Source organism: Ascaphus truei, chromosome 18, assembly GCF_040206685.1.
Source record: "Ascaphus truei isolate aAscTru1 chromosome 18, aAscTru1.hap1, whole genome shotgun sequence".
NCBI lineage: Eukaryota > Metazoa > Chordata > Amphibia > Anura > Ascaphidae > Ascaphus > Ascaphus truei.
Window position 1 is genome coordinate 35,142,537 of NC_134500.1, and position 21,456 is coordinate 35,163,992.

At 47.8% G+C, this 21,456-nt stretch overlaps 1 protein-coding gene across 4 annotated transcripts in view; it reads left to right on the forward strand.

Moving 5' to 3' along the window:
* The window catches only part of DAPK2 (death associated protein kinase 2), a 128,253-nt gene that overhangs the window by 80,179 nt on the left and 26,618 nt on the right, over positions 1-21,456 (forward strand). For 2 of the 4 annotated variants that reach the window (XR_012788971.1, XM_075576092.1), the window contains exon 9: positions 20,206-20,295. Coding sequence is in view for 3 of the 4 variants with exons in the window: in XM_075576092.1 (XP_075432207.1) it covers positions 20,206-20,295 (90 nt within the window). In the remaining variant the exon portion in view is untranslated. Of the gene's footprint in view, positions 1-814; positions 1,611-20,205; positions 20,296-21,456 lie in introns of those variants that run through there. The other 2 variants (XM_075576090.1, XM_075576091.1) reach the window with 1 other exon arrangement.

The following is a 21,456-nucleotide window of genomic DNA, read 5'->3' on the forward strand; positions in this document are numbered from 1 at the left end:
TTTGTTGTTGTTGTTGTTTGTTCCTTTGCAAAGAGTTCTGAGGTTGAATTCAAGTAGTAATGAGCGACACAGACAGGCCCAGATATTTCCCGTCCGTTCAGGATCAGCTTTGTACTGAAATACAAAAACCTTTATAACAACATGGTGTCTACGTATAAACCGTTCATAAAACTGCTTTGGTAGTAACACAGACGCACAGAAGAATGACAAACTCGCGCGTCTCTGTGCGCTAATGCATAAAACCGACTTGTACGTGTTGCACTGCGCGTGCAAGGAAAGAAATGACGCCGGGGGTGGAGTTAGAGGCAGAGTTTGGATGTCGGTGGCGCACCTAGGTAAATAATGTTACATTAAACTTGAAGCACGCACCACTTTTGCCCGCCATTAATGCGTCCAGACTCAAACACAAGTAGACGCAAAGAATCGTTAATGCTTCATATGTATGAAGATGACGCACACGACATACACGGAATAAGCAAACACGCGCCCCGTGTAAGGACTTTAATAAGGACACCAACAAATGTCGCAAATGATTCTAGGTGCCATATTCTATGTACAGAGTGACAACTGTGTGCAGCGCTGGTTTGGTTGTCCATAACGATTATTAATATGGTGGATTTGAATTCCTCTTTAACATAGTGTGTGCTGTGCTCAATAAGTGATATTTAATCCCCTGAAAAGGATGCATGCAGTGGCCTTTGGGTTGTTATCCCACTCTGTTGACCTCTCCCTGGCATGAGTTTGTGCAACCACGTGTTCAGACGTCGTTAGTGTCTTTCTCTGTTCATTAACATTCCCCCTTTCCTGCCCGAAGACCCTCCAGTCCAAAGAAGAGACCAAAGTTCACGACACCAAGAGAACGGCCATGCGTCAGTTGAAGGCCAAGCGGCTGAAGGAATATACCATGAAGTCTCACTCCAGCATGCCGCCCAACAACACCTACGTCAACTTTGAGCGCTTCGCCCAGGTGGTGGAAGACCTCTCGTCCGCGGAGAGCAGTTTCAGCGCTCTGGCCGTCAACTATGACTCGCTGCAAGAGGCTGTAGAGGCTCTAATCTCCATCTACAATGACAAGGAGACCTGGTACAAGGAGGAGAATGAGAATGTCAGACACGAGCTGTCCCAGCTCCGCTACGAGTGTCGGAAGGTGGAGTCCATAAAGAGGAACCTTCACCATGACATCCGCTCGGTGAGAACCAACGTCGGGAGCCTCTCTGGGAAATACTCAGAGTTGGTGTCCCGGTATGAAACCCTGAGTGGGGAGATGGCTGAAGACCTGAAGTGGGTCCAAGACTTGATGGATGGATTCCACAGGGAAAACGGGGGGTTCTTCGGTGGAAACTTTGCATCTGTGTTCAACAGGGACCTGAGTGAATCGTTCATGGACCTTCTGAATAGACCGTGCAGTGAAGACCTACTAGAGGGGCTAAACCTCAGAATCACAGACTCTAGGATATAAATCAAACCTATGAAAAGGCCAGTTCTCCACCCCTCAAATGAATCATGCTGGGACATTAAGCAGTCCTAAGTATGGATAAACATATTGAAAGACCGTTCTGCAGAGCCCTCAAAAAAGAATATGACAAAATGTACAGTATAGCTAAAAGATATATATATATATATATATATATATATATATATATATATATATATATATATATATAAAAGAAAAAAAGAAGCCCAAGGAGTAGCACTCTGGTATACTGTAAGCAATATCAAAAGTTTATTTAATTAGATGTCACAAAAGGAATAAAAAATAGCACAGAAATGTAAAAGAACATGGCTTGGATCCCCTGTACGTAAACCCCAGACAATAAGCTGACTAAAAGCCAACCATGACACATGAGCGCATTGTTGAAGGCCAGGGATTGATGACAAATATCCCTAGCGTTAATGCATAACCCCAAAGAACTGTGCTGAAATACCAATAGACACAGTTCCCTCAGCTACTCTATGACAGGCTCTGAGTTGTGGAAATAAATCCCCTATACATATCCAAAATTTGTGGGGATTGGAACCCAGCTAAATTCCCTGCAAGGATATGTAGTATCCCCAAATGTGTGGGACTGATGAAATAAGTGTAACAGTGAAACACTAAGATCAACTTCAATAGCTGTATGTGAAGCTCACAGTCCTATGCAAGAGACAAACATGTTGAAAGCTGGGTCCAAGTTCCAATGCTAAGCATGTATCAACACAAAACACAGTCCTGAAAGCACGTGTACAAAGCAAGTATAGCAGCAGCAGGGTCAATATGGAATAGTTACGTGTCCCAAGAAGGGGAGAAACCAGGGGATCCTGCCCACTGCACCCACTCTTACGCGTTTCGGCACAGAGCCTTCAACTGAGAGTGGTAGGGTGGGCAGGAAAAGTTGCACTATAAAAGGGGGGATTTTCACGCCAACCAGACAGTGTGCAGCTGTTAATTAGAGCCTGATACATACCTCCTGAGTAATGGCTCTGTGTATGCGGCCATTATTACCCAGGCTTAGCATTGGAACTTGGACCCAGCTTTCAACATGTTTGTCTCTTGCATAGGACTGTGAGCTTCACATACTGCTATTGAAGTTGATCTTAGTGTTTCACTGTTACACTTATTTCATCAGTCCCACACGTTTGGGCATACTCCATATCCTTGCAGGGAATTTAGCTGGGTTCCAATCCCCACAAATTTTGGATATGTATAGGGGATTGTCACGATGACACCAACTTTTATCAACACATTTATATTTCTGGGTACTTGATTGAACAGAACAAGTTGCAAAATAAATTGTGATTTATTTCCTTAATAGACAAACACACGACATCTGCAGAATACACTGAAAACAACACTTACTAGGATAAGGGAACAAAATAAATTGTCCTTGGAACGAAAGAAATTGTCCTTTGCTTGCAAGCCCCAGAAATGCAACCTTGGTTTTAAAAGTCCTGGGGTTATGTTGTTATTAACCCCTTCACTCCTGGACTGGTTGTTGCTGGGCTGGAACAAAGTCTTGCATCTTTACATCATGGATTAAAATTCAGGAATCACACTGGGGATACCTGGAGAGCCACAGTTATAGACTGCCCAAAGCTATCTTTAACATGTGGATCCAATCCCCTCGTGGGAACAAAAAAAACCACGAATAGCCAAGTTACCCACAGTTCATAAGACCGGTCACCTACTCGCTGGCAGACGTCACAGGATCGGCAGAACTCTGCTGCCTCACTGGATGCCCCCGGCCAGTAGTAACGCTGCAACAGCCGGGCTCGCGTCCTAGCGACCCCCTGATGCCCCGCTAGTGGAATGGAGTGGGCTACCCGCAACAACTGCTGCCTATACTCCCGGGGTACCACTAGCTGTCTCTTCCCCGTCCATACCTCATCTAACCCAGTGGTCCCTTGCTCTCTATATAGGAGCCCGCGGTGCCACAAGAAGTAATCAGACCCCTTGCTTGGCTTAGACTCGGACGCCCGCAGTCTCATGCCCTCCAAGCTGGGATCAGATCGCACCGCATCCCTAAACTGGGCACCTAACTCTGGCCACCCCCCCAGTCACATCTGAGTCAGGGGGACAGGGAACAGGTACAGGGAACAGTAAGTCAGTGTCAGAAAGTGACTGAGTCTGGCTTACCTGTCTGGTCTCTGTAGAGACCCCGGGAACTGTAGGTCCCAAATGCAGGGGGAGAGGGGCTGGTTCTGCTGCGATCCTTGCTGACTGGCTCCTGGTGATCGCTGCAACAGGCGCCAGCTCAGTGGTAAAAACACAGGTAACGTGTCCTAGATCGTTACCCAGCAAGACCTCGGCTTCTAACCCAGGCAAAACCCCCACCTCCCTCATCCCACGTCCGGCACCCGAGTCCAAAAAGACCCGGGCAACCTGGAGTGACCGCGGTCCTCCGTCTGGCATGATCACTTGCATCCCGGTGCCCGGGAGCAAATCCTCTGGCGCACCATATCAGGGCGAACCAGAGTCACGGTGGCACTGGTGACTAGCAAGCCGTCCGCCTGCCAGTCTCCGATGGTCAACTTCCGCAGATGCTTCTGCCGGACATCGTTGGGCTGCATCCCTACTGGAGCAACCTGATGTCCCCCGCTCTCCGCTGCTGGTCCCGAGGTGGCAAGTGCAGTCTCTCCGCTGGGCATCCCTCTGTGGGCTGGTTCCATGGCTGTACTTGGCTCCTCTGTGTGTGACAGTCGCACACGGGCGACCGGCCTCGCAGCTGGTGAGCGTTGCCCCTGATGGGGTCCCTTGGACCGGTCCCGGTCTGGACAATCTGTCCAACTTTATTGCAGGAATAACACCGCCTCTCATGCTTGAACTCTGCAGCCTTGGGTGCGCTGTTTGCTGCCGCAGGCTGGTGTGTCCACGGAGGGGTAGTCTTAGCCCCCTAGGCCGCATGGCCCGCTCCTTTGGGTTCTACAGGGTCCTTCATTGCAACTCAGCTGGCCACATACTCATCTGCCATTTTTGCTGCATCCTCATAGGTCTGAGGTTTATGGTCATAGACCCATCCCCTCACATCTGTGGGAAGCTGCTGCAGCAGCTGCTCTTGAAAGAATAAGTCCAGCAGGGTATGGAATTTTGTGACCCCATTCCCCTCCACCCACTGAGTCCCGTGCAAAGCCATCCTACCGGCATAGGTGCTGTATGACTCTCCGGGGAGTACTACCCCCGTCCGGAACTTGCCCCTGTAAGATTCTGGGGTCAGGGCATACTGGGTTAGCAGCTTACTTTTCACATGACCGTAGTCATCGGCATCCAAGCGTGGAATACCCATCACAGTCCGTTTGGCTTTGCCAGATAACAGTGGTCGCAGTCTGACCACCCAGTCCCTCCTTGGAATTCGGAACCGGGAACACTGCATCTCGAAGTCATTCAGGAACGAATCGAGGTCATCTGTGCCATCCACGAACTTGCTGAAGCTGTGATGATCCGCCCGGGAAAGACCTTGTTCCCCGTTTTCAAGGTAGGAGTTGTGGGTTCTTCCGAGCACTGCTGTCAGGAGCTGTACCCACTCCGCAGTACTAACACCCGTTCCCCATGTAGCCAGAAGTGCAGTGAGCCCAGGGACGGCACGCTCGGAAGCCGCAGATGCTACCTCGTCCGCAACCCCTGGCGCCAAGCTACCCACGACCGGGATGTCACTAGCACTCTCCTCGTGTCCTTGCAGCCCCAGAGCTGGAGGGACCTCCTGCACTCCGGGCTGAATAACGTCTGCCAACACAACAGCTACGGGGACTTGCCCCTCTGGTAGAACCATGCGGTCCTCATGATGCTCCAAATCCTCCTCCAGTTGTGCCTTCGACCGCCCATCTCTCGGTAAGCCATACCCCGCACATCTCTTCACGACTTTCTCTCTGGTCCACGACCTGAACCTTCCTGAGCGATCGGCCATGGTGCCTTCGGGGTATGGGTGAAGGGAACAGTGAAGTCTCTCGTGCTCTTTAGAAGTGTATGTCAGTTGCTACTTGTCTGAGGAGCTCACAAGCTACAAGGTCCTCACTATATTACAGAGCCCTGCAGGAAACTGCAATATAGGTTCAATCAGTATCCCACCGCTGCCACCAGTTTTTTAAAAGCCTGTCACGATGACACCAACTTTTATCAACACATTTATATTTCTGGGTACTTGATTGAACATACTGCTATTGAAGTTGATCTTAGTGTTTCACTGTTACACTTATTTCATCAGTCCCACACGTTTGGGCATACTCCATATCCTTGCAGGGAATTTAGCTGGGTTCCAATCCCCACAAATTTTGGATATGTATAGGGGATTGTCACGATGACACCAACTTTTATCAACACATTTATATTTCTGGGTACTTGATTGAACAGAACAAGTTGCAAAATAAATTGTGATTTATTTCCTTAATAGACAAACACACGACATCTGCAGAATACACTGAAAACAACATTCACTGGGATAAGGGAACAAAATAGATTGTCCTTGGAACGAAAGAAATTGTCCTTTGCTTGCAAGCGCCAGAAATGCAACCTTGGTTTTAAAAGTCCTGTGGTTATGTTGTTATTAACCCCTTCACTCCTGGACTGGTTGCTGCTGGAGTGGAACAAAGTCTTGCATCTTTACATCATGGATTAAAATTCAGGAATCACACTGGGGATACCTGGGAAGCCACAGTTATAGACTGCCCAAAGCTATCTTTAACATGTGGATCCAATCCCCTCGTGGGAACAAAAAAAACCACGAGTAGCCAAGTTACCCACAGTTCATAAGACCGGTCAAAAGGGCTGTCCGGTGGGCAGGGTGCATGGGTCAGGTTGACACCCATGCCACTTAGCATACCTGGGCTACACCCATAACTTGGTGCCGCTCCGTCTGATTTTTAACCAATAAATGTCAATAGACTGGCATCTGTGATACCTCAGAATGCCGGCTGTGTATAACTTATGGGTATCTGGGTCTTTTCATAACTGACACCCTTTTAGACAGGGAGACTCTAAATCCGTGACACCCCTTTTGAGGCTCTGTCATAAAAATACCTACAGCTCATTGAAATGCCGGTTTCTATACTGCCATCATGTGTCGGTTAGAGGGTATGGCGAGAAATGCATTTTGTCTTTTAACATGGCAGCCAGGGAATGGCTTGTAAAGGGGGAACAAAAACGTCTGGGACAGGGCAACCATAGTAATGCATAGCAAATCAGGTATTAACCCCGTCCTCCCCGTCACAGGGATTTATTTCCACAACTCAGAGCCTGTCATAGAGTAGCTTTGTATGTTTTTTTCCCCTTAGGGAACTGTGTCTATTGGTATTTCAGCACAGTTCTTTGGGGTTATGCATTAACGCTAGGGATATTTGTCATCAATCCCTGGCCTTCAACAATGCGCTCATGTGTCATGGTTGGCTTTTAGTCAGCTTATTGTCTGGGGTTTACGTACAGGGGATCCATGCCATGTTCTTTTACATTTCTGTGCTATTTTTTTCTCCTTTTGTGACATCTAATTAAATAAACTTTTGATATTGCTTACAGTATACCAGAGTGCTACTCCTTGGGCTTCTTTTTCTCTTTCTTCTTTCATATAATTCTCTGCCCTGTAGCACCACTGACGCACCTACTAGTGCAGATATATATATATATATATATATATATATATATATATATATATATATATATATATATATATATATATATATATATATATATATATCCGTCAGTTATTTGGTTACTCACATTGTGCTGTCCTGTGGATGCGGGATCTACCTTTTTCTCTCAATTAACATATATATATATGTACACAGTGTGTGTGTATGTATGTGTATATATATATATATATATATATATATATATATATATATATATACACACACACACACACACACACACACACATACATGTGTATGTATAGTGTGTGTGTGTGTGTATAATTCAGAAAGAAAGTTTGTTTGTTTGACCGGCTATACAAATCCACGCACTTAATCCTAGAGCCACCATACGTGGCATGCTATCTAATAAGGTAGGTTTTTAGTAAGTTTGACCCATAGCTTTATATACAGTTGTGTGAAAAAGAAAGTACATCCTCTTTGAATTCTATGGTTTTACATATCAGGACATAATAACAATCATCTGTTCCTTAGCAGGTCTTACAATTAGGCAAATACAACCTCAGATGAACAACAACACATGACATATTACACCGTGTCATGATTTATTTAACAAAAATAAAGCCAAAATGGAGACGCCATGTGTGAAAAACTAAGTACACCTTATGATTCAATAGCTTGTAGAACCACCTTTAGCAGCAATAACTTGAAGTACTGTAATCGTTTTCTATATGACTTTATCAGTCTCTCACTTCGTTGTGGAGGAATTGTGGCCCACTCTTCTTTACAACGTTGCTTCAGTTCATTGAGGTTTGTGGGCATTTGTTTATGCACAGCTCTCTTAAGGTCCAGCCACAGCATTTCAATCGGGTTGAGGTCTGGACTTTTACTGGGCCATTGCAACACCTTGATTCTTTTCTTTTTCAGCCATTCTGTTGTAGACTTGCTGGTGTGCTTGGGATCATTGTCCTGTTGCATGACCCAATTTCGGCGAAGCTTTTGCTGTCGGACAGAGGGCCTCACATTTGACTCTAGAATACTTTGGTATACAGAGGAGTTCATGGTCGACTCAATGACTGCAAGGTTCCCAGGTCCTGTGGCTGCAAAACAAGCCCAACTCATCACCCCTCCACCACCGTGCTTGACAGTTGGTATGAGGTGTTTGTGCTAATATGCTGTGTTTGGTTTTCGCCAAACGTATCGCTGTGCTTTAGGGCCAAACATCTCCACTTTGGTCTCGTCTGTCCAAAGGACATTGTTCCAGAAGTCTTGTGGTTTGTTCAGATGCAACTTTGCAAACCTAAACCATGCCGCCATGTTCTTTTTAGAGAGAAGAGGCTTTCTCCTGGCATCCCTTCCAAACAAATCATACTTGTTCAGTCTTTTTCTAATTGTACTGTCATGAACCTTAACATTTAACATGCTAACTGAGGCCTGAAGAGTCTGAGATGTAACTCTTGTTTTTTTTGTAATTTCTCTGAGCATTGCACGCTCTGACCTTGGGGGGAATTTTCTGGGACGTCCACTCCTGGGAAGATTGGCAATTGTCTTGAATGTTTTCCTCTTTTGAATAATCTTTCTCACTGTAGAATGACGGACTTTAAATTGTTTGGAAATGGCCTTATAACCTTTCCCAGATTGATGGGCAGCAGCAATTGCTTCTCTAAGATCATTGCTGTTGTCTTTCCTCCTTGGCATTGTGTTAACACAAACCTTAATACTCCAGACCAGCAAACTGCTAAAACTTCGGCTTTTATAGAGGTGGTCACACTTGCTGATGATCAATTAATCAAGGGCATTTGATTAGCAAAACCTGTCTGCTACTTAGCATCTTAATTCCTATGGAAGCAGTAAGGGTATACTTAGTTTTTCACACATTGCTTCTCCATATTGGCTTTATTTTTGTTAAATAAATCATGACACGGTGTAATATGTCATGTGTACACACACACACACACACACACACACACACACACACACACACACACACACACACACACACACACACAGTGTAATATGTCATGTGTTGTTGTTCATCTGAGGTTGTATTTACCTAATTTTAAGACCTGCTAAGGAACAGATGATTGTTATTATGTCCTGATATGTAAAACCATGGAATTCAAATAGGGTGTACTTTCTTTTTCACACAACTGTATATAAATAATATTATAAATAAATTGGGGAAACTATAAGGTATTAAAGGAAAGTGGGGGAGAAAGAAGGGGAGTGGTGGGAAGGGAGAGGAAAGGGAGAACGTGTGTGTGTGTGTGTTACAGTGATTGAAGGGAAGTGTACAAGACCTAGCCTGGTAAACAGTATTTCTTCTAACTGAGGAAGGTGTAAGCCCCAGGCAAAGATTTCAGCTGTGCAAGTGTTGTGAGACTTGAAAGTCATGTTCAGGGTCCCTGGGGCTGTGTATCCGGAGAGCAGGGTGGGCCTGAGCTTCAGCAGCCTTATACTGAGCCCCCGGTGGGCGCGGCTGCATGAGCGACGGTGTGCCTCGCGGCACGTGCACCAGTAAAAGCTGCGGTCTAGGGGTAGCCATGATATGCACAGGGGTGGGGGGGGGGCACGGCCATGACGGCCAATACTTGACTCCCATTGGTCTACCCTATCTGCACAACCATTGTTTGCTAGTCAACCATGTGATGGCGTCACTGCACAGAAAGACAAGATTCTTGTTTTCCCTTCCAGCGGTCGCGTCATCGCGCTTTGCGCGGCCACACACACACCGACTGGGGCCTGCTCCATAGAGGGTTATGCTTTGTTGTGGCACGCACGCCATAGTGCGCACAGCCGCGGCCACCGGGTACTCAGCCTTACACTGCGGCTTAAGGTGTCCAGACCCGGATCTCCACTTATCTGCAGAAATTCCACAAGGGAGCTCATTACAGCTCACCTGGGCTAATTACAGCTCATCTGGGCTCATTGCAGCTCACCTGGGCTAATTACAGCTCACCTGGGCTCATTGCAGCTCACCTGGGCTAATTACAGCTCACCTGGGCTAATTACAGCTCACCTGGGCTAATTACAGCTCACCTGGGCTAATTGCAGCTCACCTGGGCTAATTGCAGCTCACCTGGGCTAATTACAGCTCACCTGGGCTAATTACAGCTCACCTGGGCTAATTGCAGCTCACCTGGGCTAATTGCAGCTCACCTGGGCTAATTGCAGCTCACCTGGGCTAATTGCACAGACAGTGTTTAAAGCTGCATAGTGGTAAGTGGGCGATCCATCCAACTGTGTATAGATAGTGCTCAAAAGCAGCAAGGACTTATGTTAAATTTGTCTTACCAACCTGCTGATGTTTTAGAAACACAAACACACTTGCAACACACTTGGGGGATATATTATTTATATATATATATATATACATACATACACACACGTATTTTAAGCCCCTTCCCTCCCGGACTGGCCTCTGATATATCGCTTGGCTGCGTTATATCGCTGCGTTATATCACTTGGCTGCGTTATTTAGCTAGGTTATACCGGGCTTGGCTGGGGTATCCCTTCGCAGTGCGTTGCAGGCCCTGCTGGCATGGAAGGGGTTATACACGGCAGTGACTGCTCCCTTCTGTCTGAGCAGCAGAGACCTGTAGGTGCCTCAGTTAGCACTGCAGCCTCCGACACGGGTGAGCGGCTCCTAAATACAATAGGACAGAGTGACCCAGTGAGGTGCGGCCTAGCGTGTTGGAAATGCACTTACTGTAGTGTGAGATAGCTGGGTATACAGGCGGGTGTTATGTACTCCGTGTGTGTATTACATTACCAAAACAATAGCGCTAATAAACCTGTTTGTAAACTATAATAAACTTACAAAATGAGTGAAATGATTTGTGCTAGAGACACTAAAATATTAGTGACACGGTCTGTCCAAATATATGTGATCTTAACAAATATAACTGCACAATGGAAAGGCCTGTCGTCTATATGAAAATATAGTATGCCGATGTGAAGAGCTGGTGAATGATCCAAAGCGTAACAAGTCCTTCCTTACAGCAGCAAAACTGGGGAATTCCTAGGTGTTTGTTGTAAATAAATCAGTTCTGTAGAATTACATAATACTGTCTGCATTTTTTTTTAAACTCCTGATGCCATTTTGAATTTTTTTTTTTAATGTACTGATCATCCTTTGGTAGCTACAGCAACCACTTACAAAGTCATATCCCCTTCCTCTTTTGAAACAGGCTCTGACACCCCTTTTTGAGTTCTGCCCTTTGGCAACCACGTATCACAAACAGATCTGTTGCTGTGTTCCATATAGCAGTCTGTGTATTACTCTGCAAGCTGTAACAGTAATGTGCGACGCTTAGTAACATTATGTTACATATCAGCTGCAGCATTTCACGGACTGCAGCACAGAATCGGAAGGCGGCCATTTCGTTAGGCACACAATCAGGGTTTTGACAGATGTATAACAGGAGCAGCGCACTCTTGCCCGCGTGTAGGTAAGAATGTACAATAACACATTGTCACGCGCTTTACATGTACAAAGGAGGGAGAATGTGCTATTGCTGCTTTAAAAGAATCTTGCAAACGAATTCCTGCACGAGCCCCTCACACCTTCAGAGCACATGAACCGCATCGTATGAGAAACTGTAGCCAGAGAACAAAAGTAGCACGTGATACTGTATACAAATATTTACTTTAAAGATGCAGTCTCCCAAATATACACAGGCACGGATCACTTGGAAGAGATTTCCTGCGGTGGAATGCAGTGTTTCCGGAACGGGAGAATGCATTAATTACCCAATGAGTTAGGAGCTAGCTACAATGTTGCGTGTATGTATATCTTTATACACCCACAGTGTACTGGGAGTTATAATAAGCGCAGCAAAGTCAGACAATAGGGAGGGAAATCCCTGCCCTGCAGAGCTTACAATCTAAGTGGTGCGTTGGGAGACTTGCAGAGACAGGGGGTGAGGGAATAAGTGCAGTAGATGGCAGGCGTTGGTAGGAGTGACTGTGGGACAGTAGCCAGGTGTCTAAGCTATTGGGATGCTTCATTTAAGAGGTGAATTATAAGGTTTGCCTTAAAGGTGGGGAGAGGAGGTGCTGGGTGTTTGCTGAGTGTGAGAGAGTCCCACAGAAAGGGGCAGTCAGGGGAAAGGGTTTAAGGCGAGAGAGCAGTAGAGGTGAAAGGGATGGAGAGGAGACAGTTATGGGTAGAGCGCAGGAGACAAGCAGGGGCATAATGAGAGATCCGAGCCATTCTGCTCGCCACTCACAAAAACCGTCAGTGTGAGTACGTCACTCAACGTAACCCAACGCGTTTCGTCTCTAATGATCTTGGACTTAAGTTGACATATTCCATACATTCTTCTGGTGTTCTTTTTCTTGACCGTGTACTTTTGCCCGGTGGTGATTCAACCATTCAGACTGATGGGCATTTTAAAGAAATGTCGGTCAATGGCTGTCTACCTGCGGATAGCAATCACCATAAAAAGTGGCTCAGGAATATTCCACTGAGCCGGTTTAACCGGTTAGAAGAAACTGTTTCTCAGAGGCAAGTTTTGATAACCAAGCTCAAATTTCAATAGATGTGTTTCGTAGTAAGTGTCTGATACTAAATGAATTAATGAATCCTTCAAAACGGTTAAGGGACGTATTATAGTAGCTCCGAAGTTGTCATTGCCAAGAAGCCGCGGAAAGAAATGTGTGAGGAAAAAAACCCAACGTATTCTCAATTGCATATCGCATCATTAAAAGCTGCAGTTCCGGCTGGCGTTTAACAATAAAAAAAATCCATTCAATATGCGCATCAATACGATCTGCACACTGACAAGTGATTAGCTAGGTTGCAGATCCATCCGTTCTCCTGTAATCGATCGCTTTGCTCAGGGTTATTTAATTCAGCTGTTATTGCTGCAAAACAGTACCCATGATGCAAAGTTGTGTGTGGAAGATCAAAAAAGGCAGGGCTCAAAAGCCAGAGCCTGTCTCAGAAGAGGAAGGGGGTGTGACTTTGTAAATGGTTTCTATAGAAACAAAAATGCATGCGACATTAGAATACATTAAAAATGTCTTTAAAAAACTTTTTTTTTAAATACTACAAGTATTTTCTCATACTACAGAACTGATTTATTTAAAAAAACACACATGTAGGATATTGCTTGAACTGCAGCTTTAAGTCGAATGGTTTAACATGCAATTCGCCCCCGGATTGTACTTGCTTTTCGAGGCGGTGAGAGGAACAACTCATTTAGCTCAATGCTAGAGCTGCTGCATTGAGTAGTCGAGGTTGTGGGTTCTGGTCCTGTTGGGTCTGACACCCAGTATCCCCTTCAAATATTTTAAGAGATGTGACGCCTTTAAATATTCTTTGCATAGCCATTAATTCAGGTGTGCTCTGTTTTCAGCACAGGCACCTCGTCCTAATTTATTTGGAGGTAGCTTTGAGGGGACATATACAACTGAAGAGACTCACCACCATCACCATCATGTTTGTCACACTTCGGAGCTACTAGAATTGGCCCCTATGAATTAAATGTGGATGGTGCGGTAGCAAATACTAATCCAACATGTGTAACTGGACATAACCAGTCCGCGGTTAAGATCATTAACGTTTTAAGGAAACGGTGGAATGTATACAGTACCTGGGTTGTCAACTAACACCATCTGTTTGTGTTTAAAAAGCTATAAACATTACAAATAGGACCCCCAGGACAATTAAAAAAAAGGGGGGCAGGGGGAGGTCCCTTTAAGAGGATAGGGTTAAATTAAAGAAGACAGGGAAGGGGGATGGGAGGGTACCACTTACTGATCCAGAAGCTGGGAAGTTCCGGCCCGGATTTGGTGGGGATGATTTATCTGGGGGTGATGCAAAAAAAAGCAAGTAGTAGTGGAGTACAAAGGATATATTGTTTGTCACAGCGGGCAGCGGTGGTTGGTTTGATCAGATTGCACCTGGGCTGATTACCGCGTGAACTTGTTGGTTTATATGGTGGGAAAGCGGCGGGTTTGTTTCTGTCCTTCTCGTGGCCTTGGTCGGTCCTACTTCGCCAGCGCGGCTAGTGGGTTTAAGTGGCGGTTTATGGTGGTTTCCAGAGTCAGGGACCCCGGTGGTTGGGTAATCTGACCCGGCATTATTTGGTGATGTTGTAATTCCAATAACGCTGTGACCATTTCCCCCATGATTGGTGTCAGAATTCTATTTGGGGTTGAAGGGAAGGGTCAACATTGGATGAAAGAAAGGGACATGGGTGGAGGCCTCTCCCGTCATGCTAACACCAAGCAAACTTAAAGGGTTGAAGCGGCATATAGAACAGAACAAGGTCCCTCTGGCAACTTTAAGTGCAATAGCAGTAGAGGTCTGATGTGTAAATATATTGTACCCCCACATTCCTTTGTCTCTTTTTCAAGAGGAAAGTGTTTTCCAGTGAAAGGTCATGTTAATTGTCTTCCGACTTGTTGTATATCTGTTATATTGCACCTGTGGTTACCAATACATTGGATGGAGCAAACACGAGGTTCCTTGAACGTAGACGAAGTATAGTCAATGGAATTTCTTCACATACGTAGGGTTCCCAGGCATTCTTGCCACAAAAGGGATCTCCTGGGTGGCTTAAGGTTATGGGACTTGTTCCTCCCATCACTAAACTTGGGGGGGTATAGGTTCAAGTCCCTCTGTATTAGAGAATCCTTTTGGATATTCAACCTGGGCACGTTACCTCTATTTGGTCTTAATAAATTGTAGAGTCTTTGATCCACGCTCTTGCTTCCAAAGAGGACGATGACAATGGTCAGCTCCCACCCTCTTGCAGCACTCGTGCGTGGAGGTATTCCCCTCCTCCACAGGTGTCCACGGGAGGAAAAATCCACAGGAGGACCAATTACAAAGAAAAGAAAGCACACGGCGCAACGATGGTGAAAGGTGTATACTGTATTGAACAAAACAGACAAATGCAAATACTGTAGTAACTTACACATTTAAAAGTCTGCTGTCCAGAGCATCTGATGCAGATTTATCTCCTTGTTGCCTCGCTCCGTGGGTGTCTGGCTCGGCGGTCGTCAGCAGGCAGAGGTTTGTGATCCCGCGCGCTGGGAACAGCTGAAACCTCACGTCACACGGTCTGCAGTCCCTCACAGCCACTTCTGGGTTCGCGCAAAGCAGCGTGCCCGTATACGGTGGCTGGATATGGCAGCCAGTAATCAGGCAACCCGCACTCGGCAATCAAGCATAAATCTACCACTGTGGTATATTTATGCTTGTCCCCTGATTTTTTGCCCCTTGCTGCATTTTGAGTGCATTTTGCGTGTGGTGACAGTCTGGTTGGGTCTCCCTTATAGATTGCCGAGGGCGGGTTGTCGGATTACTGGCTACCATATCCAGCCACCGTATACAGGCACGCTGCACAGCTCGGGTTATCAGGATATCCCTGCTTCATTCTGACTGAGCCACTTGTGCTGAAGCGGGGCTATCCTGAAATCCTGATCTCGTGCTGGACCTTGAGGACTGGAGTTGGCTACCCCTGGTTTAGGCCCATAATGTTCGTGACCTCTTCATCCTGGATGGTGAAACTGTAGTCATTTGTGTATTGTGAGTATTTATTGGTGCCTGGTAATAGTTGCCTGGCAACTTGGTGGTATTTAAACCTGCGCTGGATCAGAGTAGGTAAGTTCCCTGAAGAAGTCACGTGCTTGTGGCGAAACGCGCTGGGTAACGAGTGACGTTTTCACACTGACAGATGTTGGTGATTGGCGAGCTGGGCGGAGGGCACATTTGCTGTTGAGCACGCCGAGATCTTCGGTATTGGACAGAGAACATTGTACCCGGTCCTTAACTTGTTGGGTAACAACCACTTGCAATACTTCTCGTTCCGGGAACACTGCATTCCGGCACAGTAACTCCACGAGTGGGCGTCTGGGGATCCAAAGAGATCTCTTCTAAACGATGTTTGCACATACACTCACAAGGACCGCATCTTTCTATTCAATATCTTTAAACAGCATAAAGCGCTTCTTTTGTTCTCTTTATATAATATATACACAAATGTCCCCATCCTACTGTGTAACGCTAGTAGAGACCGATCCAAAAAGACTCATAGCTGTAATTGCTGCAAATGGGGCTTCTACCAACTACTGACTTAAGGGGCTGCCTACTTATGCAGCCAGTACATTTCATTGTGTACATTTCCTTTGCTGACATGTAACCTCCTTCTCATATACTGTAACCATGTTCAGTTTATCCCAGTTTACAGCGTTGTAGCTTTCAATAAAAATAGTTTGTTTGAAAAAAATGCGCATACATTATTTTTAATTCAACTTGTGACATTATTGGTAGAGGGTGAATACTTCTGCAAGCGTCTGTCTGTCTGTCTGTCTGAAGAGATGAAATAATGGCCAAAGGTTGGGTGCAGTGCACCCTGGGTATTATGCATGGAACAAGTAGGCGGACACTCTATAATGCAGCAAAAAGTCTCATTCTATTTGGTTTTGACATTTTTCCTTTCTCAAGAACGCCACAGTAAAGCTGCGGCCAGGCGCTCATTTTCCTCCGGCGATTTGTGTCCTGTTAGTTGTGACGGGGGCTGCAGCCGTGACATCATGGAGCTGGTTCGCCCTCATTGGGCGAACCGCTGACGTGACACGTCAGCGAGCAGCAAAATCAAATCTGACTATCTCAGCAAGCTCACGGGCCCGTGCGCACGCGCACCCTGGACAAGCGCATTCAGAATTACCACTCTGATCGCGCTAAGCACGAGCGCGCGCTTCAGTTCACCCTGGCCTCAGCCTAACAGTAAAGCCACTAATTTTTTATTTTTTACATGGGATTGAAGCAAGGGGTGTCTGCACCTGAACCCCGTTCATTTCAGTTCCGGGGACTCCCTGCTTCCAGAAATACTTGCCTCTGTAGGGGGCGCCGGTAGCCGCAGTGGCTGGGTAGCTGGGGTTCAAGTAATGGCGGCGTTTCCAAGCTCCCACGCCCTGCGGGCCAATAGGAAGCCTTGACGTCATCCGGTGCAGCTTCCTATAGGCCCAGGTGACGCGGGAGCTTTAAAAAGCAGCAAGATAACGGCGCCCCGTTCAGAGGTACTGTACGTAAGTATATCCAGAAGAAGGGGGTCCCCGGAGTTGAAATTAACATGTGAAGAAGAAACACGCACATCAAGGTGTTAGGGGTATGATACATACAATCACTAGGGCAGTGTTTGTGAACGGGGGGTCCTAGGAACCCTGTGGTTCCCCGCGTGTCCATAAGGGGTTCCCTGCAATCTTGAGGTCATTTGAAAATGTACCAAATACAGAAGAATTTGCTGATCTGAGACGTGCTATTAGAGAGGGTTGGGGTTCCTTACAATGCATCTGATCTCAGACACGCTATTAGAGAGGGTTGGGGTTCCTTACAATGCATCTGATCTCAGACACGCTATTAGAGAGGGTTGGGGTTCCTTACAATGCATCTGATCTCAGACGCGCTATTAGAGACGGCTGGGTTACTAACAATGGTAATCTTGCTACCGGGTACATATTTGGGGGAAGGTCTCTTCCCGGTAATCCTGCTCCCGGGTGCATGTTTGGGGGAAGGTCTCGCCCCGGTATTCCTGCTCCTGGGTACGTTTGGTGGAAGGTCTCTCCCCGGTATTCCTGCTCCTGGGTACATGTTTGGGGGAAGGTCTCTCCCCGGTATTCCTGCTCCTGTGTACATGTTTGGGGGAAGGTCTCTCCCCAGTATTCCTGCTCCTGTGTACATGTTTGGGGGAAGGTCTCTCCCCGGTATTCCTGCTCCTGGGTACATGTTTGGGGGAAGGTCTCTCCCCGGTATTCCTGCTCCTGGGTACATGTTTGGGGGAAGGTCTCTCCCCGCTAATCCTGCTCCTGGGTACATGTTTGGGGGAAGGTCTCTCCCCGGTATTCCTGCTCCTGTGTACATATTTGGGGGAAGGTCTCTCCCCGGTATTCCTGCTCCCGGGTACATGTTTGGGGGAAGGTCTCTCCCCGGTATTCTTGCTCCTGGGTACATGTTTGGGGGAAGGTCTCTCCCTGGTATTCCTGCTCCTGGGTACATGTTTTTGAGGAAGGTCTCTCCCCGGTATTCCTGCTCCTGGCTACATGTTTGGGGGAAGGTCTCTCCCCGGTATTCCTGCTCCTGGGTACATGTTTGGGGGAAGGTCTCTCCCCGGTATTCCTGCTCCTGGGTACATGTTTGGGGGAAGGTCTCTCCCCAGTAATCCTGCTCCTGGGTACATGTTTGGAGGAAGGTCTCTCCCTGGTATTCCTGCTCCCGGGTACATGTTTGTGGGAAGGTCTCTCCCCGGTATTCCTGCTCCTGGGTACATGTTTGGGGGAAGGTCTCTCCCCGGTAGTCCTGCTCTCGGGTACATGTTTGGGTGAAGGTCTCTCCCTGGTATTCCTGCTCCCGGGTACATGTTTGGGGGAAGGTCTCTCCCCGGTATTCCTGCTCCCGGGTACATGTTTGGGGGAAGGTCTCTCCCCGGTATTCCTGCTCCTGGGTACATGTTTGGGGGAAGGTCTCTCCCCGGTATTCCTGCTCCTGGGTACATGTTGGGGGGAAGGTCTCTCCTCTGTATTCCTGCTCGCGGGTACATGTTTGGGGGAAGGTCTCTCCCTGGTAATCCTGCTCGCGGGTACATGTTTGGGGGAAGGTCTCTCCCCGGTATTCCTGCTCCTGGTACATGTTTGGGGGAAGGTCTCTCCTCTGTATTCCTGCTCCTGGTACATGTTTGGGGGAAGGTCTCTCCCCGGTATTCCTGCTCCTGGGTACATGTTTGGGGGAAGGTCTCTCCCCGGTATTCCTGCTCCTGGGTACATGTTTGGGGGAAGGTCTCTCCCCGGTATTCCTGCTCCTGGGTACATGTTTGGGGGAAGGTCTCTCCCCGGTATTCCTGCTCCCGGGTACATGTTTGGGGGAAGGTCTCTCCCCGGTATTCCTGCTCCCGGGTACGTGTTTGGGGGAAGGTCTCTCCCCGGTATTCCTGCTCCAGGGTACATGTTTGGGGGAAGGTCTCTCCCCGGTAATCCTGCTCCTGGGTACATGTTTGGGGAAGGTCTCTCCCCGGTATTCCTGCTCCTGGGTACATGTTTGGGGGAAGGTCTCTCCCCGGTATTCCTGCTCCTGGGTACATGTTTGGGGGAAGGTCTCTCCCCGGTATTCCTGCTCCCGGGTACATGTTTGGGGGAAGGTCTCTCCCTGGTATTCCTGCTCTCAGTTACATGTTTGGGGGAACTTGTCTCCCTGTATTTTAGGTTCATTATGTTCATCCGGTTGCGTCTGTGTTTGAACGTCACTGAAGGTTAAGGACGGGGACAGTTATCAAATCCCGTTCTGAGTATATTTAGGGGTTTAAAGCTGCAATGCCCAGTTAATCCCTCAAGCTCTGAAAGGATAAAAATCACACTCATTTTTAACAAGATCTAGTATACTTTTTTCAGTGATGGATTATTTTTTTTCACCCATTGTGTGCGAAAGGGACCTACTGTACAAGCACATTTTGCTTCTATAACCTCTCCCTATAACTCCTCCCCTAACTACTCCTATAACTCCTCCCCTAACTGCTCCTATAACTCCTCCCCTAACTGCTCCTATAACTCCTCCCCTAACTACTCCTATAACCGCTCTATAACTCCTCCCCTAACTACTCATATAACCGCTCCCTATAACTCCTCCCCTAACTACTCCTATAACTGCTCCCTATAACTCCTCCCCTAACTGCTCCTATAACCGCTCCCTATAACTCCTCCCCTAACTACTCCTATAACCGCTCTCTATAACTCCTCCCCTAACCGCTCCCTATAACTCCTCCCCTAACTACTCCTATAACTCCTCCCCTAACTACTCCCATAACCGCTCCCTATAACTCCTCCCCTAACTACTCCTATAACTGTTCCCTATAACTCCTCCCCTAACTACTCCTATAACCGCTGCCTATAACTCTTCCCCTAACCGCTCCCTATAACTCCTCCCCTAACTACTCCTATAACTCCTCCCCTAACTACTCCTATAACTCCTCCCCTAACTTCTCCTATAACTGCTCCTATAACTCTTCCCCTAACTGCTCCTATAACCGCCCCCTATAACTCCTCCCCTAACCGCTCCTATAACTCCTCCCCTAACCGCTCCTATAACTCCTCCCCTAACCGCTCCTATAACTCCTCCCCTAACCGCTCCTATAACTCCTCCCTATCTTTCAGCCAACAGATCAGCGTCATGTCCTGGTGAGAAAAAAGTCTGTTATAAACTTGGAGAATTTCAAGAGGCAGTACGCCCGGAGGCGCTGGAAGGTAATACCATGCATCGTCTATAGGCTCAGTCCCACTTATAGCCGCCCTACACTTCGGCAGCGAGTCCCACTTATAGCCGCCCTACACTTCGGCAGCGAGTCCCACTTACAGCCGCCCTACACTTCGGCAGCGAGTCCCACTTACAGCCGCCCTACACTTCGGCAGCGAGTCCCACTTACAGCCGCCCTACACTTCGGCAGCGAGTCCCACTTATAGCCCCCCCTACACTTCGGCAGCGAGTCCCACTTATAGCCGCCCTACACTTCGGCAGCGAGTCCCACTTATAGCCGCCCTACACTTCGGCAGCGAGTCCCACTTACAGCCGCCCTACACTTCGGCAGCGAGTCCCACTTATAGCCGCCCTACACTTCGGCAGCGAGTCCCACTTATAGCCGCCCTACACTTCGGCAGCGAGTCCCACTTACAGCCGCCCTACACTTCGGCAGCGAGTCCCACTTATAGCCGCCCTACACTTCGGCAGCGAGTCCCACTTACAGCCGCCCTACACTTCGGCAGCGAGTCCCACTTATAGCCGCCCTACACTTCGGCAGCGAGTCCCACTTATAGCCGCCCTACACTTCGGCAGCGAGTCCCACTTATAGCCGCCCTACACTTCGGCAGCGAGTGCCACTTACAGCCGCCCTACACTTCGGCAGCGAGTGCCACTTATAGCCGCCCTACACTTCGGCAGCGAGTCCCACTTATAGCCGCCCTACACTTCGGCAGCGAGTCCCACTTATAGCCGCCCTACACTTCGGCAGCGAGTCCCACTTATAGCCGCCCTACACTTCGGCAGCGAGTCCCACTTATAGCCGCCCTACACTTCGGCAGCGAGTCCCACTTATAGCCGCCCTACACTTCGGCAGCGAGTCCCACTTATAGCCGCCCTACACTTCGGCAGCGAGTCCCACTTATAGCCGCCCTACACTTCGGCAGAAGTGGAGCGGTGAGTGAGGTAGAGGCGATGGGAAGCCAGTGTAGGGATATGCGCAGTGGAGCAGTAGAAGTGGAGCGGTGAGTGAGGTAGAGGATATGGGAAGCCAGTGTAGGGATATGCGCAGTGGAGCAGTAGAAGTGGAGCGGTGAGTGAGGTAGAGGCGATGGGAAGCCAGTGTGGGGATATGCGCAGTGGAGCAGTAGAAGTGGAGCGGTGAGTGAGGT